The sequence below is a fragment of the Suncus etruscus genome, chromosome 2 (assembly GCF_024139225.1).
Source record: "Suncus etruscus isolate mSunEtr1 chromosome 2, mSunEtr1.pri.cur, whole genome shotgun sequence".
In the NCBI taxonomy this organism is placed as follows: Eukaryota; Metazoa; Chordata; class Mammalia; order Eulipotyphla; family Soricidae; genus Suncus; species Suncus etruscus.
Window position 1 is genome coordinate 19,581,477 of NC_064849.1, and position 15,097 is coordinate 19,596,573.

The 15,097-nt window shown below is 56.3% G+C and overlaps 1 protein-coding gene across 2 annotated transcripts; it reads right to left on the reverse strand.

Annotated features, from left to right (window-relative positions):
• Positions 1-428: 428 nt before the first annotated feature.
• PTMA (prothymosin alpha) lies at positions 429-3,482 on the reverse strand. 2 transcript variants are annotated; one of them, XM_049769346.1, is made up of 5 exons: positions 3,350-3,482; positions 1,726-1,797; positions 1,506-1,599; positions 1,256-1,329; positions 429-1,132 (listed from the first exon to the last, which is right to left on the reverse strand). In XM_049769346.1, the coding sequence occupies exons 1-5, from the start codon at positions 3,392-3,394 to the stop codon at positions 1,085-1,087; spliced, it is 333 nt and encodes a 110-aa protein (XP_049625303.1). In that variant the 5' UTR covers positions 3,395-3,482; the 3' UTR covers positions 429-1,084. The 2 variants fall into 2 exon arrangements, with proteins under 2 accessions (XP_049625303.1, XP_049625304.1); XM_049769347.1 differs by having other exon boundaries at positions 1,033-1,194; positions 1,233-1,329.
• Between the last annotated feature and the right edge of the window lie 11,615 nt (positions 3,483-15,097).

Below are 15,097 nucleotides of genomic sequence, written 5' to 3' on the forward strand. Positions count from 1 at the left end.
CGGCTGTTTTAATCCTTCAGCAGCAGGTACTTAACCACGTCTGGCCCCAGCGCCCTGGAGCGCCCTCTAGCGAGCACCCGCTGCTCCAGCCCACCCAAGCTACGGGACCCGAGTTGATGCTCGCTGGCACCACCAGGGGGAGCCACCAGGGATGGAGCCAAATACAGGGAGATCTCTCGGCACTGGTGGCCGTCCCACTGGGACTAGACTCCGAGCCCCAAGGTCACATTCGCTTCTTTCACCAGGGGGTTTTCTTCCAGGTGCTCCAAAGGCTTCTGGCGACAAGAGGTGGATGTTGGTACCAGAGACCAATCTCAGCAGCTGCCCTAGAACCCGGAAACTGATAAATAGGTGCCCTTTTATTCCACCTTGTCTCCAACCCCCTCCAAAGTACCAAGTAAACACACAAAAACCAGACAGGAGTCAGCTTTGTTAGAACAACTCAGCAAAATAAAATTCCTGTTTATTGTTGGACAACATGTTTCACACATACATCAAACAGGCCAAAAAAATAAACAGCAACTTCATAGACAAAAAAAAAGGAAAAAAAGAAACCTCTTATCTTTGGCCTTTTTAACCATCTCATACAAACCAACTACTTATAGTACAGCTAAGTACATACACAAAAAGTTACTGGAATGCTCGGAATAAGATTGTTTTTTTGTTGTTTTTGCTTTTTTTACAAGGTTTTTTTTCTCCTTTGAGATTATAATGAACATGGTCACACCACAAGTAAAGCCGGAGTGGGACGGAGCTCTCCGTAGGCTGGTTTGGTCATCCTGTGATCAGTAAAAATGGCTGACCCTAACAATATGTACAAAAATATAAAATGTAAATAAAAAATACAAACAAATTTTCCTTTAAAGTACTTTTAAGAAAAAAAGCAGGGCCTTGGAAGTTTTGGTTCTTTCCTCCCCTGTGGCGAATTCGCATGTGGTTTTGGTTGGGTGGGTGGGCTGGTGACACTGCCCGTGGGCGGTGGGGACTCTACTCGGAGGTGACCACGTTTAGATTCTGAGACGGGAAGTGGAGGGTGAATAGGTCACGGTGGCCTTGTTTAAGTTTGACTTTTCCCTTTTGCTGTTTAGTCATCCTCTTCGGTCTTCTGCTTCTTGGTGTCCACATCGTCATCCTGAGCGAAAAGGATGAACGTGGTTCAGTACCTTTCCGACCCTCCAGGGGCCTCATCAGCCACTGTTTGATCGTTCCCCTCCCTCCCGTTTGATTCCCACCCTGTTTGCTACCCCAGACCCACCTCATCATCTTCAGCTGCCCGCTTGATGGCAGCTGCCTCGGCCTCCTCATCTTCATCTCCATCCTCTTCTTCACCTAGCAATTTTCAGGTAAGCCTAAGGCCAGCACCCCAGGCCCTCCCCTTCCCCTTCCATCTCTGCTGTCCTGGCAATGAGGCCAGTGAGCAGTGCGGCCCCCCCTCCCCGTAGTCGGCAGCCAAGGGCCGCTCCCACATGCAGCTCCTAGTCCTAGCCCCGTCCTACCATACTTACCATCGCCTTCCTCCTCCTCCTCTTCTTCCTCCCCGCCCTCTTCCTCTTCTTCATCTACCTCATTGTCGACCTCCGCCTCCCCATTTTCCTGGTTCTTGGCAAAAAGTAAAAAAACAATCACTACATGCTGATGAGATGCAGACCCTCTTAACCCATCTGCCCGTAGTACCCGAAGTCACCAGCCCTCCTTGGGCCGGCTCTGGGGGAGGGGGGCACTCACAGCGCTGCCATTAGCAGGGGCGTCTCTCCCGTTCTCCGCCTCCTCTACCACTTCCTTCTTCTCCTTCAGATCCTTCAAAAAGGGAGAGCCCACAGTGAGCTGTGCTGCAGCTAGTGGTACCCACCAGCAACTCCACCACCACGTGCGGGAGCAACAGCGCCCCCAGGGCCCCCTCGGCTTCCAACGGGGCCAAACCGATGACCTCACACCCGCCTCCCGCCACGGCCGTCGCCCCTAGCCGAAAAGGTGCAGGCAGCAGGTGGGGAGCAGCAAGGATCAAGAGAAAGCGCCGCATCCCACGGAAAGAGGGGCCTGGATGGAAGAGTCGGTGGGTGGGCGAGGGAGTCTGGGCCCGGGGATCTGTGGCGCTAGCCTAGCCGTGCGCGCCCCTTTCCGCCCTGCACCCCTTGAAGTCCTCGCAACTTTCTGCAGCGCCGGGCACCTAGAGGCGCCGCTGGGCGCGGATCCACCCACCGCAGGCCGGGCCGGGTCAGGGGCCCCCCACTCGGCCGCCCGCGGCTGCCCCCTGGTGGCCAAAGCCCCGGGGACCGGAGGCGGCGCGCGCAGGCGCATTGCGCCGGCGCGTCCGGCGGGCTTTGCGCGGGTCCCGCACGCACGGCGCGCGCGAAGCACGTGGCCGGCCGCCGAGGGCGCCCCTGACCCTGGAGACCCGGAGCCGAGGGGGAGCGGGCGTGACCCCCGCGGCCCGCCGAGCCCCGACCGGCCGGACGCGGCCGCGCAATTAAAACAACAACAAGCCCAAGCCGGGTCGGGTCGGGAGCTCGGCCGGCGCGCGCTTTTGGCGGCAAAAGTCCCGCGGGAGGCGCCCGACACCCGCGCGCGGGGGCCCCGCTTAAGTGCCCGGAGCCAGAGAGCGCCCCGCCCCGCCCCGCCCCGCCGCCTTCCTCGCTCGAGGCGCGGGCCCTGCCGAGAGCGCCGGGGCACGGACCTCGAGGCGCCCTCGACCCGCCGGCCCAGCACCCCAAGGAGCCCCGGGCGGGAAGGCGACCCCCCGGGCGCCCCAGCGCGCCGAGGCCGCGGCTTTTGTCCGCTCGGCGCGCGGGAGGGCGCCCACCTCCCGGGGAGAGCGAGCGAGCGAGCCGGGGCGCCTCCGCTCGGCGCCGCCGCCGAGCCGCATGTCCGCATTTTTCCGCCGCCTCGGCCCGGGCGTGCAGGGCCCCGGCTCCAGGCGAGCCCCGCGGCAGCCCTTCGCGCCTCCGGGAGGCGCCGCGTCCCGACAGAACAGGCGCCGGAGCCGCCGGCTGCGTGCGAGGCGCGAAAGGCGGCGGCGGCGGCGGCGCCGAACAAAAGAAAGCGCCCGCCTGGCGTCCGCGCCGGCCGGAGCCGCCGAGCGCCGCCACTTCCCGCGCCCCCCCGCGCTGCGCTCCCCAACTTCGGTCGCCGCCGCGACCCCCTTCCGGGGCAGCACGCAAGACCGGGGGCCCCGTCACCCCCTCACGCACACAAAAGAGGGGGCGCGCGGGACGGGAGCCCCGCGCCAAGTGAGCCCCGAACCCAGCGCGTCGAGCCTGCCAAGCGCCCCGTTAGCGAGGCGACGGTGGAGCCGGCGAGCGGGACCCCGCGAAGGATTGGGGCGGCGGGCGGCGCGCGCGGCCTCCCTCACCTTGGTGGTGATCTCGGAGCTGGTGTCCACGGCCGCGTCTGACATGGTGGGCTCGCGCCGGGGCTGAGGCGGCGGTTCCGGAGGGAAGCGAAAGTGGGCGGCGGCGGCGGCTTTTCACGACAGCGGGACTCCGGCGCCCAAAGCAGCCCGAGTCCTCACTCGGCGGCAGCGGCAGCAGCGAAACTGAGGCGGCGGCGCGCGCGTCGGAGAATGCAGCGGGCGAGCGCGCAAGGCGAGAGCAGAAGACAATACGAAGATGGCCCTCGCGAGCAGCCTGTGGGGAACTCACGCGGCGCGCGCCGCTTTTATAGAGCGCGGTGGGCGGGGCTAGGGCTCCGTCCGCCGCGCGCGATTGGCCGAGCGCGGGGAGCGGGCGCGCGCTGATTGGCTCGACCCCGAACAATGGGCCAACGTGCTTAAAGCGGCAGCGCCTCGCCGAGCGGCCCGCGCTGCGCAGTCGCCGACCCGCTTTCTCGCCCGTCAGTCAGGCCGGCAGGCTTCTCCACACGGCGCCGGCGCCGTGGGGGAGGGGCGCGCGGGCTCGCCTGCGCCTCGAGCGCGCGCTCCCGCCGCTGTGGTGTTGTTTTTTTTTTTGTTTGTTTTTTTTTTTTGCTGCTGACGCAGAGGCCGAGCGCGGCAAAGCCGCCCGCCTCCCCCTCCCCCTCCTCTCCTCCCTCCCCCGCCCTGGGGCTGCTCGGAAGGAGGGGGGAGGAGGAGGCGGGCGGGCGAGGCGGCTGCGCGACGGCGGCCAGCGGGGGGGAGGGGACGTCTGGGTGCTGGGCTCCCAGCGCTCGCCCGCGGGCGGGCGGGGCCTTGCGCCGCGCTGCGCTCGCGAACACGCGCGATCCTCTCAGGCCGCGCACTGTGCACTTCCGGCCAGGTTTGCTTTGACCCGGGGCCGGAGAGCTAGCGCGCATGCTCAAGGACGGTGGTTCGAATCCCGGCTTCCCACATGGTCCCTCGAGCCTGCCAGGAGCCATTTCTGAGTGTAGGGCCAAGGCGTGACCCCAAAAACCAAAAACAAATAAAAATATTCTGACCCCCCCCCTTTGTCGCTCCATAAAACCCCACGACCCCGCATGGTCCACCTGGGCCGTGTGCAGCGTGTTCACCAGGCACCCATTTGTCCGTCAGAACCCCCCCCTCGTCTTAGCTCTGCCTGACCCCAATAGAAGAGGGGGGCACCGTGCCAAATTGGGGGGGTTCTAGGTTTCGAGGACCCAGTGCGTGTAGAGACGCCCTCGAGCAGCCTTCGGGTGTCAAGAAGTTGTGCGGGTGCGCCCATTCGAATCCTGCCTCCTCCGCTCCATCTCGGGTGGGGGGGGTCCAAGGCGCCTCCAAAGTGGACCCCTCGTTGTCCATTTTGAGACATGGAACCTGATCAAGTCAAAGAAACGTAAACCAAAAAGTGGACCCCGCAAGGGGACTGCGGAGAAACCATGGCTCCCGATCAGTTGCTCTCAGTCTTTGGGGGTGCGGGGGGGGGGGGTCCTGGAAGATCGAGGCGCCATTGCGCGAACCACGCGGAGGCCCGAGGAGAAGAACAAGAACGAACCAAAGCGGGGCCACACTCAACATGGCGTCGGCCGGGCCGGGCCGGTGTGGGCGAGGAAGCCAGGTCGCCCGCAGCCCCCACGAAAACTCGAGGCTACCCCCTCTTGCATAGCCTCTGCAATCGCTATGGAACTAAGGGGCCCATCAATGAGGGAGGAATGGTTCTACAAGCCGGGGGGGAATGTTCCAGAAGAGAAAAAAGGGGAAATAAATAAATAAAGGATGCCACACTCAAGATGGCGGCGGCGCGGGTTCGTCTCCGCGTGGCCGGCAGGGGGCGCCCGACACGGAAGGCGGGACCACGGGGATACGGTCGCTGATTGGCTGAGAGTGGCGGGCGAACACAAAGTTGACGCTTTGCGTCTCCTCATTGGCTGGCTCGCCCGTCAGTCTCCCGGAGGCCGCCGACCCGGGAACGGGGAAAACCCGGAGTGTGGCATTGTGTAGGGCGGACGGATGATGCCCAGTGCGGTGGAGCTTTTTAAAAGTCCGGGGCCTGGGCTGGAGACTGGGGTCTCGCTACTGTGTTTTCCTTACTCGGAGCCTCTCTGTTCCGCTCCCACTTGAAGATTCCTCACTGCTGAGTTTTCCCGGAGCTCGGGGTTCCCGCTGGCAAAGAGGGGTGCACGTGCCAGCACCCACTCCTCAATCTAATACTCAGGCTGCTCCCCCTGCCCCGCACGCTTGGGGTTCCAGATTGCCTCTGCAGACCAGCCTGCTCGCTCGTCCTTAGGGTTTCCCCATAGACAGTGATAAGTGCCCGCTGCCCGGCTGGCTGTCGCCATCCGGTCCCCACTGTGCAGCGGGATCCCCCCCAACTAACCCCCCCATGCTCCCCACTCTCTGGAGATGGGACAACTCGTTTCCAGGGTAGGCGCGCGACACCCCCAAGGTATGGTGTGTCTCCCATGATCACGCTCGGAGCTCTTTGTTCAGGGACCCCGCCTCCCGCACCGACCTGGGGCGCCTTTCGGCCCAGGGGTGCAATGAGCAACGCGCCCTGGACGCCGCTGCCCTTCCTTTGTGTCAGTCACATCAGCAGGGACAGAGGGCGGACGAGCGCCTTCTACCTGCCCACTTTCATCCGTGGCTCTCCAAGCTACCTGCGGGGAGTTGGGGAGTCCCCCAAAGCCCAACAAACAGACAACAGACAGTCGGACCGGACCGTGGCTTTGAGCCCCTAGTCCAAAGCTGGATCCAATAGGTGGATCCAACAGTTCGGGTTTGGGGGGACAGGGGGTGATGTGCATAAACCGCCAAGGAACCGTGTGCATGTGAATTTTCCTAACAGAACCGCTTTGCCTGACTGTGCCCAGGCTCCAGGCTTTATAGAACAAGTGGGATCTAAGACACAGGTCCCCTACCGGCAGGGGACTTTTATCACCGTTGCTTTAGACACTTCCATTAACTCCAACTTGCCTGGTTAGATCAAATGATGATCCAGTAGCAAGGCATGAAACTGGTATTTTGAGGAGTCCATCCAATTGAAAATAAGCAAATGAGGGCCCGGCTAGATAGCACAGCGGTGTTTGCCTTGCAAGCAGCCGATCCAGGACCAAAGGCGGTTGGTTTGAATCCCGGTGTCCCATATGGTCCCCCGTGCCTGCCAGGAGCTATTTCTGAGCAGACAGCCAGGAGTAACCCCTGAGCACTGCCGGGTGAGGCCCAAAAACCAAAAAAAAAAAAAAAAAAAAAAAGAAGAAGAAGCAAATGAAAAGGTTTTGACCTCTTGCATGATACCACTCTTCTTCTGATGTTAAAAAAAAAAAAAAAAAAAGGCAGGAGAAAGGGCCAGAGTGTCCTAAAGAAGGAAGTTGGTGCTTTGCCTAAACGAGGCCCAGGTTCCCTGGCATCCTGAGGTCCCCTAGCAACAACAGGGACCCAGGAATTACTCCAAGGCATCACTCCAAGGAATCAACGGTTTTTAAAACAACCCCAAGTGGGGTTGGAGTAAGCGGGTAAGGCATTTGCCTTGCACACACAGCCTATCTGGGTTGGACCCCTAGCATCCCATATGATCCCCCAGCCTGCCAGGAGCAATTTCTTTGTTGTTGGTTTTTTGTTTTGTTTTTGGGTCACACTCGGAGGTGCTCGGGGGTTACTCCTGGTTCTGCGCTCAGAAATCACTCCTGGCAGGCAAGGGGGATCATATGGGATGGTGGGATTCAAACCATCACCCATGCTGGATCGTTGCCAACAAGGCAAACGCCCTACCGCTGTGCTATCTCTCCAGCCCACAGGAGCAATTTCTGCGCACAGAGCCAGGAGTAACCCCTCAGTGCCGCTGGATGTGGCCCAAAACCCCAAAATAAGTGGGTAGCACTTGCCTTGTATGCAGCTGACCCAGGTTCAATCTACAGTATCCTATATGGTCCCCTGAGCACTACCAGGAGTGATTCCTGAGTGCAGAATCTGAGTAAACCCTGAGGCAGGTGTGAGCAAAAAAAAAAAAAAAGAAAGAATAAGCCAAGTGAATCTGCTCCAGTCTGGGACCATACTTGTGGAGGAGGAAAGGGCCTTGTTCAGGTGACCTGAATAGGAATTGGCTCATGGCTTCCCCACTCCTCTGTGTTGGTGCCAGGAAATTGCCCTCTATTGCTACCCCCATCCTCTCCATGCACTGAGGCCTCTTCTGCCCTTTGCTGCTACCCAGAAGTCCTGTCCACTTCTTCAGCCTCTATCCTTCAAGACCAACTGGCACTGCCTTTCCTGGCACATTTCCTGGCACCGCCCTTTCCAGCCCCAAGTTTGTTGGGCTTCAGTTGGAACTGCCCAGAGGACAAAGACCCAGCAGCTTCCAGGCAAGTTTTGTCTCGGGATTTACACTGAGACCCTGGTGAACTAAGGCCCGTCCCTGCTGGTATGAGTCACATTCAATCCACCTGCTTCTCCTGTGGGCACCTGAGTATGCGCCCTTCTCATTGAGGCAGAGTCCAGCTTGTCCCTGATTGATTGATTCCCCCAAAGACTAGAAAGAATTCCATGCCAATGGACACAGCCTGGGTTCGGACCTTAGCTGATGGCAGGTTTGCTGTGTGGACACAGAGAACTCCTTGGTTTGGTAATATGGAAAAGGTCATCCCAGCCCAGATTTGCCCGTATCTGAAGTACGTTTCTGCTCAGGAAGCGCTTCAAATCTAGTGTGGCAGAACAGGAACACAATGTATGCCTCACTTCCCAGCGGCCCAGTGGGTTGGAGTCAGCACTCCTAGGGCTCTGGACAAAGGAAGGAACCATCGTCCTCTTCAGCAGATCTTTTCTATGTTGGCTGAGAACTCAGGCCTCGACCTTGCTGAATTTCTGGAAGCTCAGGATTCTGCTCCAGAGTCGGGGGCTGCCTGAGGGGCTGGGCACACAGGAACCCCATTTCCCGCCTTGCAGAAAGCAGGTTGTGGTTTCCATGCTCAGGCGGCAAGACCTGAGGAGCTGCCTGGCCTTTTAAGTCTCCCGCCCGCCCGTCTGGACCCCAGGATTGTGTAAGAGCCCCCCCCACCCATTACTGCTCCCTGGCGCCACATGCCCGGGCCTGCTCTCCCAGGGAGCTGTGCCAGGGCAGCTCTGGTACTTACACAGGTCTGGCCACCTCAGAGGCCCCCGCCTGCAGGGAGAGGCTGGGCAGCAGCTCTCCTCACTGGAGGCCAGGCTGTGAATGTGTATAGGTGTGGATGGGCGTGAGTATGGGGGTGTGTCGGTCTTTGTGGGTGCTGGATGCACACAGAGATCATTATGTGGGAGTGTATGAGTGCAAAGCTGTGTGTAGAGGTGTGTGTGGGTGTGCAGCTGTTGGGTGGGTGTACTTGCTTGTAGATTTTGGGGTGCAGGCATGTGTAGAAATGTGTGGTGTGAGTGTGTGTAGGAGTAGGTGCAGGTAGGGGGGTGTATGTGGGGGACGTGGAAGGCTGTGTGCGCTTGCATGCAGGGGCCTGTCATATTTGCACGGCTCCATCCTCTGGCTGTTTTTAACTGAGCTTGGCACTTCACAATTGTTTTTTTTGGTGCTCAGGTCCTATCCCCAGATCAGTGCTGGGGGACGGTGTGGATTCAGAGCATCCAACCTGGGTTTCTTTTTTTTTTTTTTTTTTTTTTTTTTGGTTTTTGGGCCACACCCGGCGGTGCTCAGGGATCACTCCTGGCTGTCTGCTCAGAAATAGCTCCTGGCAGGCACGGGGGACCATATGGGACACCGGGATTCGAACCAACCACCTTTGGTCCTGGATCGGCTGCTTGCAAGGCAAACGCCGCTGTGCTATCTCTCCGGGCCCCCAACCTGGGTTTCTGGAGTGCATCAAGCCCACTCAATCCACTGAACACCTCTCTGGCCCAAGTTGTTTCTGTTTTGGGGCCGATCGGTGGCACAAGCGGTAGGGTGCTTGCCTTACACGCACTCCCCTAGGATGGACCGAGGTTCGATTCCCTCAGCTTCCCATATGATCCCCCAACCCAGTAGCCATTTCTGAGTGCACAGCCAGGAGGAACCCCTGAGCGTCACCAGTGTGGCCCAAAAACAAAACAAAACAAAAAAGCCAAGTTGTTTCTGTTTTGTTTTGTTGTATTGGGAGTCACATCTGATACTCGGGGCTTTCTCCAGTCTGTGCTCAGGGATCATACCTGGCAGTGCTTGGGAGATCCTGTGTGGTTTCAGGGAGCAAACACAAGTTGATCGCATGCAAGGCAAGTACCCTGTGGTGCTATTTCTCTGGCCCTCTAAGCTGTGTGTGTGTGTGTGTGTGTGTGTGTGTGTGTGTGTGTGTGTTGCTTTGTTGTTCTTTAGCACTTGGCAGGCCTCAGGGGTTATTCCTGACTCTGCATTTAGAAAGTACTCCTGAGGGACCAGAGAGATAGCACAGCCATAGAGCATTTGCCTTGCACACAGTGGAACAAGGATGGATGATGGTTCAAATCCTAGCATCCCATATAGTCCCCCCAGCAACCCCATGCCTGTCTGGAGCGATTTCTTAGTGTAGAGCCAGGAATAACCCCTGAGCGCCACTGGGTGTGACCCAAAACCCAAATCAAAATTTATTACTCCAGATCAAACCCAGGTTGCCCACATGCAAGACAAACACCCTTTCTACTGTGCTATCGCTCCAGCACCTACACTGGGCTTTTTTTGTTTTGTTTTGTTTTGGTTTTTTTTTGGTGGCACTCAGGGGTTACTCCTGACTCTATGCTCAGAAATTGCTCCTAGGACCGGAGAGATAGCACAGCAGTAGAGCGTTTGTCTTGCAAGCGGCCACCCCAGGACTTGCGTTGGTTTGAATCCTGGCATCCCATATGGTCCCCCATGCCTGCCAGGAGCAATTTCTGAGCAGATAGCCAGAAGTAACCCCTGAGCACCGCCAGGTATGGCCCAAAAAACAAACAAACAGAAATTGCTCCTAGCAGGCACGGGGACATAAGGGATGCTGGGATTCGAACCATCCTCTGTCCTGGATCAGCTGCATGCAAGGCAAATGCCCTACCATTGTGCTATCTCTCTGGCCCTGGGTTTTTGTTTTGTTATGGTTTTTGGGGTTTTTTGGTTTTTTTTATTTTGTTTTGTTTTGTTTTGCCCTGGGCTTTTTTTTATTGTTGTTTGGGCCATACCTGTCAGTGCTTAGGGCTCACTCTTAGCTCCTGGTGTGGTGCAGAGGACCATATGGAATGCTGGCCATTGAACCCAGGTCAACTGCATGCAAGACAAGCACCCTACCTGCTGTACTACCACTCTGTGGTACCTCTCTGTCCCCTAAGTTATTTTGTTTGGCTGTTCTGTTGTTTGAGGGCCAAACTCTGTAGTGCTTAGGGGACATTCCTGGTTCTATGCTCCGGTGTTTCAGGCGCAGCTCAGGGACCAGGCAGTACCAGGAGTTAAATCCCAGGTTCCCACATGCAGAGCACTGGCTCTGCCCTTGGAGTCATCTTCCAAAATACAGAACTTTGTTTTGGTTTGGGGTCCAGAGGCTGGTGTTCAAGGCTACTCCTGGCTTGGTGCTCAGGTTCATTCCTAGCAGTGTTCAGAAGTCTCTGAGAGCTAAGAGCTGAGAAGAACAGTACTCCTGCCACGCTGCCCCAAGGAAGGACCTGGCTGGCCTTAACTGTCCTCTCTGTGGCTTCTCTCCGGCTTGGGGGAGAGTGGCAGTACAGGCTTGAGGGCATTCGAGGGGATCAGCAGCAAGGAAGTGGGCAGCTTTCTACATCCCCAGGGACTCCACCCCGCAGGCGGGGCTTGGAGAACACCTGAGTCCCTAGAGAAGCTTCTCAGGTCCCTTTCTGGTATTATTTTTGTTTTGTTTTTGTTTTGTTTTTTTTCTTGGTTTTTGGGTCACACCCAGCAGCACTCAGGGGTTACTCTTGGCTCTACACTCAGAAATCGCTCCTGGCAGGCTCGGGGGACCATTTGGGATGCCAGGATTTGAACCACAGTCCTTCTGCATGCAAGGCAAACTCCTTACCTCCATGCTATTTCTCCGGCCCCTCCAGTCCCTTTCTAAAGTGTCTTCTGGGGAGGCCAGAGAGATAGCACATCGATAGGGCATTTGGCTTGCATGCTGCTGACCTGGGACAGACCTGGATTCGATCCCCAACATCCCATACGGTCCAGCCACGAGCCTGCCAGGAGTAACCCTGAGCGCTGCGGGGTGTGGCCTAACAACAAAACAAGCAAAAAAAAAAAAAACACAAATAGGGGCCGGGCGGTGGCGCTAGAGGTAAGGTGCCTGCCTTGCCTGCGCTAGCCTAGGACGGACCGCGGTTCGATCCCCCCGTGTCCCATATGGTCCCCCAAGCCAGGAGTGACTTGTGAGCGCATAGCCAGGAGTAACCCCTGAGTGTCACCGGGTGTGGCCAAAACAAAACAAAACAAAAAACAAAAACAAAAAAAAATAAAAATAAGTGTCTTCTAGGGACTGAAACAATTGTACAGAGGGAGCCTTGCACACTGTCTACCCAACATCTATCCTTGGCAACACATATAGTCCCCAAGTTCTCTAGAAGTGATTCCTGAGCGCAGAGCCAGGAGTAAGCCCTGAGCATTACCAAGTATGGCCCCAAAACAAAAGAAAACAAAAAGTGTTTCCTGGAGGAACGGGAAAGATAGGACAAGGAGTAAGGCAGCCCAGGTTAGATCTGGGTATCCCACATGGAACCCGGAGCACCACCAGTATTGATTGAATGCAGAGCCAGGGTAAGCCTTGAGCACCACTAGGTGTGGCCCCAAAACAAAAATCAGACAAAAGTGTCTTCTGTGGCCAAAGCAATTGCTCAAGGGTCTAAGCACATACTTTGCATGCCAAAGCTCTGGCTTGAAATATCCTAGGCCCCCTGGTTCATTGGCAAACGCTGAGGTAAGAGTAACCCCAGAGCACTGCTGGGTGGGGCTCAAAAGAAACAAACAAATGAAAAAATTCTCTCCTGGGAGACTCAGAGACAGGAAAGGTGACCCCTCCCTCCACAATCCTCAGGAAAAGCTCAGAATGGGCCCCACAGCTCAAACCCTCCAGAAAGGGGAGGTGAGGCCAGGAAGTTCCTTCTTAGATTTCACTGGAAGATGCTGGAAGAAGAGAGAAGAACAGAGGAGGCACATCATTTGTTCTTTTCAGAGCCCATGAGATAGGTAGGAGGGCAGTTTCCTCAAAGACTGGTTTAATTTGGGGGAGGAAAGTGCCAGGATTTACTCTAGAATCACTCCTGATGGGCTTGGAGGACCCTATGGGATGTTGGGATTTGAATCTGGGTTAGCCATGTGCAAGGCTAACACCTTCCCCCTGGAATGATTGCTCTGGTCTGTCCTGGATGGTTTTCAGAATACAAAGAAGTATTCTAAAACATTCTTTTCGAAGCCGCCATGAAATAGGTAGGATTTGGATTGGGAGCATCCCTGATGAAAAGCAAAATGTGTTCTGATTCCCTGCAGAAAGTCATGAAAAGGAAATGAGAAATTAATGATTAATGGCAAGAAGCTAGTGTTCATGGAAGGAAATCGCCTTCAGCAGAGAAACGCAGGCAGAACAGACCTCGCTAGAACCCGCTTCTGGCTGCTGAAAGCTTGTGCCAGCAGCCAGGGTCTCAGCACCCAGGCCTCTTCTTCACAAGCCTGCAGCTGGGAAGGGTTCTGGGGACCATCAGACCCTTGAGTTAACACTACTTCTTAGCAAATATCTTCCTGGTCACCACTGGGCTCCAGCCAGGTTTGAAAGTGAAAGGCATTTCTAGGCTTGCCTCTCCTCCTTCAGGCCTGGGGTGGGAGGTGGTCAGCCATGGATCTGCTGTACCCTCATCCTTGGAGCCTGGGCCTGTAAACACCAACCAAAGATTTCAGTGGCTTTGGTTTTTTTGTTTTTGTTTTTTTTTTTTTTTATTTGGAGGCCACACCCAGTGTATTTAAGGGTTACTCCTGGCTATGCACTCAGAAATCGCTCCTGAAAAAAAATTAAAAAAGAAAGAAAAAGGGGCCAGGGAGATAGCACAGCGGTAAGGCATTTGCCTTAGATGCAGAAGAATGGTGGTTCGAATCCCGGCATCCCATATGGTCCCCCAAGCCTGCCAGGAGCGATTTCTGAGCATAGAGCCAGGAGTAACCCCTGAGTGCTATTGGGTGTAACTCAAAAACAAAAACAAAAACAAAAAAAAGAAATCGTTCCTGGCTTGGGGGACCATAGAGGACATCAGGGAATCGAACCGTGGTCCTGAGTCAGCCACGTGCAAGACAAACACCCTACTGCTGCGCCGTCACTTGGGCCCACCTCAGTGGCTTTGAATCCAACAGACCTGGGTCCCTGGGGTCCCAGAGCCCCTCCTGGCCAGGCAATCCTTACTAGGTGGTTTTCAGCCTGTTTTGGCTAAGAGGAACAAACCAATGGCAGCACCTCAGTAGCCAAAGCAAGGACCTGCAGGCAGAGAGGAGGGAGGGCCATCCCGATGGTCCTGGGACTCCACATCCTTCTTGCTGAGGGATTCAGGTCTGTCTAATGCCCCCAGTGCTGAAAACTGAGGTACTAGGGCTGTTCGCATAGCAGCCAAAGGTACTTTCAGGCAAGAGGAGGGCTGGGTTAGACCATGAATTCAGGGGCAAGAGCTGAGTGAGTACAGTGCTGCAACATAGAGGCAGGTTAGGGGAGCTAGAGATGAAGGGGACCCAACTGCCACTCAGCTACATACATGCCACAGGCAAGGCCACTAGGGCAGGGAAATGTGTCCTTGAACACCCTGAATCCCAGGTATCCCAGTTCCCAGAAAACGTAAACTCATACATATGTAGGAGGCTGTTGGGGACCTCCACCTTATGAGAGGGGAAACTGAGGGATGGAGGAGGGATGGGGGGGTTGCTCCAGGAAGTGGCAGAGAAGGAGTGGAGCAGAAATGGAGTGCCTTCTCAGTGCTAGGGGGAAACTATCTTGTCAAAGGCCACCCTCTGCCAACCTCACCATCATGGAGTCTTAAAAGTCAGAGACAGAGTCAAGACAGCCCCCTCCCCCAGGGCCTGGGTATGTCCTCAGTCAGACCTTTTTTTTTTTTTTGGTCATACCCAGTGATGCTCAAGGGTTACTCCTGACTCTGCATTAAAGAATCACTCCTGACAGTGCTCTGATGGGATGGATGCCAGGGATAGAACCCCGGTCAGCCGCATACAAGGTATGTGCTCTCTCCACATTGTACTATACTGTATTGCTCCAATCCTGGGAAGAGGATTTTGTAACTATTGTCAACAGCCAACCAATCTCACTGTGGTGTCCTGGACACCCCCTCTCTGCTCCTTCACAATTGGTACCATCTGCCGAGCCTAGCTCTCCGACCTACCCCCTACAGTCAGGCTCAAAGGCAGGGGAACTAGAGCTTTGTAAGAGAACTCCCCAGGAGACACTTCTTTGGTGCTAGCAGGAAGGGGAGCTCCAACCCAGGACTCCCATTCTGCTTTGGAGCTGGGGTCCCTCCACCAGGAAATTGGGGTTCCTTGAGACTCCCACTGCTCATCACATCTGCTGTTGGCCCTCATACTGGCCAAACCCTCCAGTCTGTCTTCTTGGAGTTGTGTCCATTGTGAGGGCACCTTTGAGTTCTTTTTGCTGTTGTTTTGTTTTTTGGGTCACACCCGGCAGCGTTCAGGGGTTAATCCTGGCTCTGCACTAAGAAATCTCTCCTAGCAGGCTCCAGGGACTATATGGGATGCCGGGATTCGAACCACAGTTCATTCTGGGTCGGCTGCATGAAAGACAA

Excerpts from the sequence above, each read along its gene's own strand:
- PTMA (XM_049769346.1), bottom strand. The coding sequence starts at position 3,394 with ATGTCAGACGCGGCCGTGGACACCAGCTCCGAGATCACCACCAAG. Across the intron at positions 1,798-3,349 it reads GCTCCGAGATCACCACCAAG|GATCTGAAGGAGAAGAAGGA; the intron begins GTGAGGGAGGCC and ends CCCTTTTTGAAG. Across the intron at positions 1,330-1,505 it reads GGAGGAGGAGGAAGGCGATG|GTGAAGAAGAGGATGGAGAT; the intron begins GTAAGTATGGTA and ends GAAAATTGCTAG.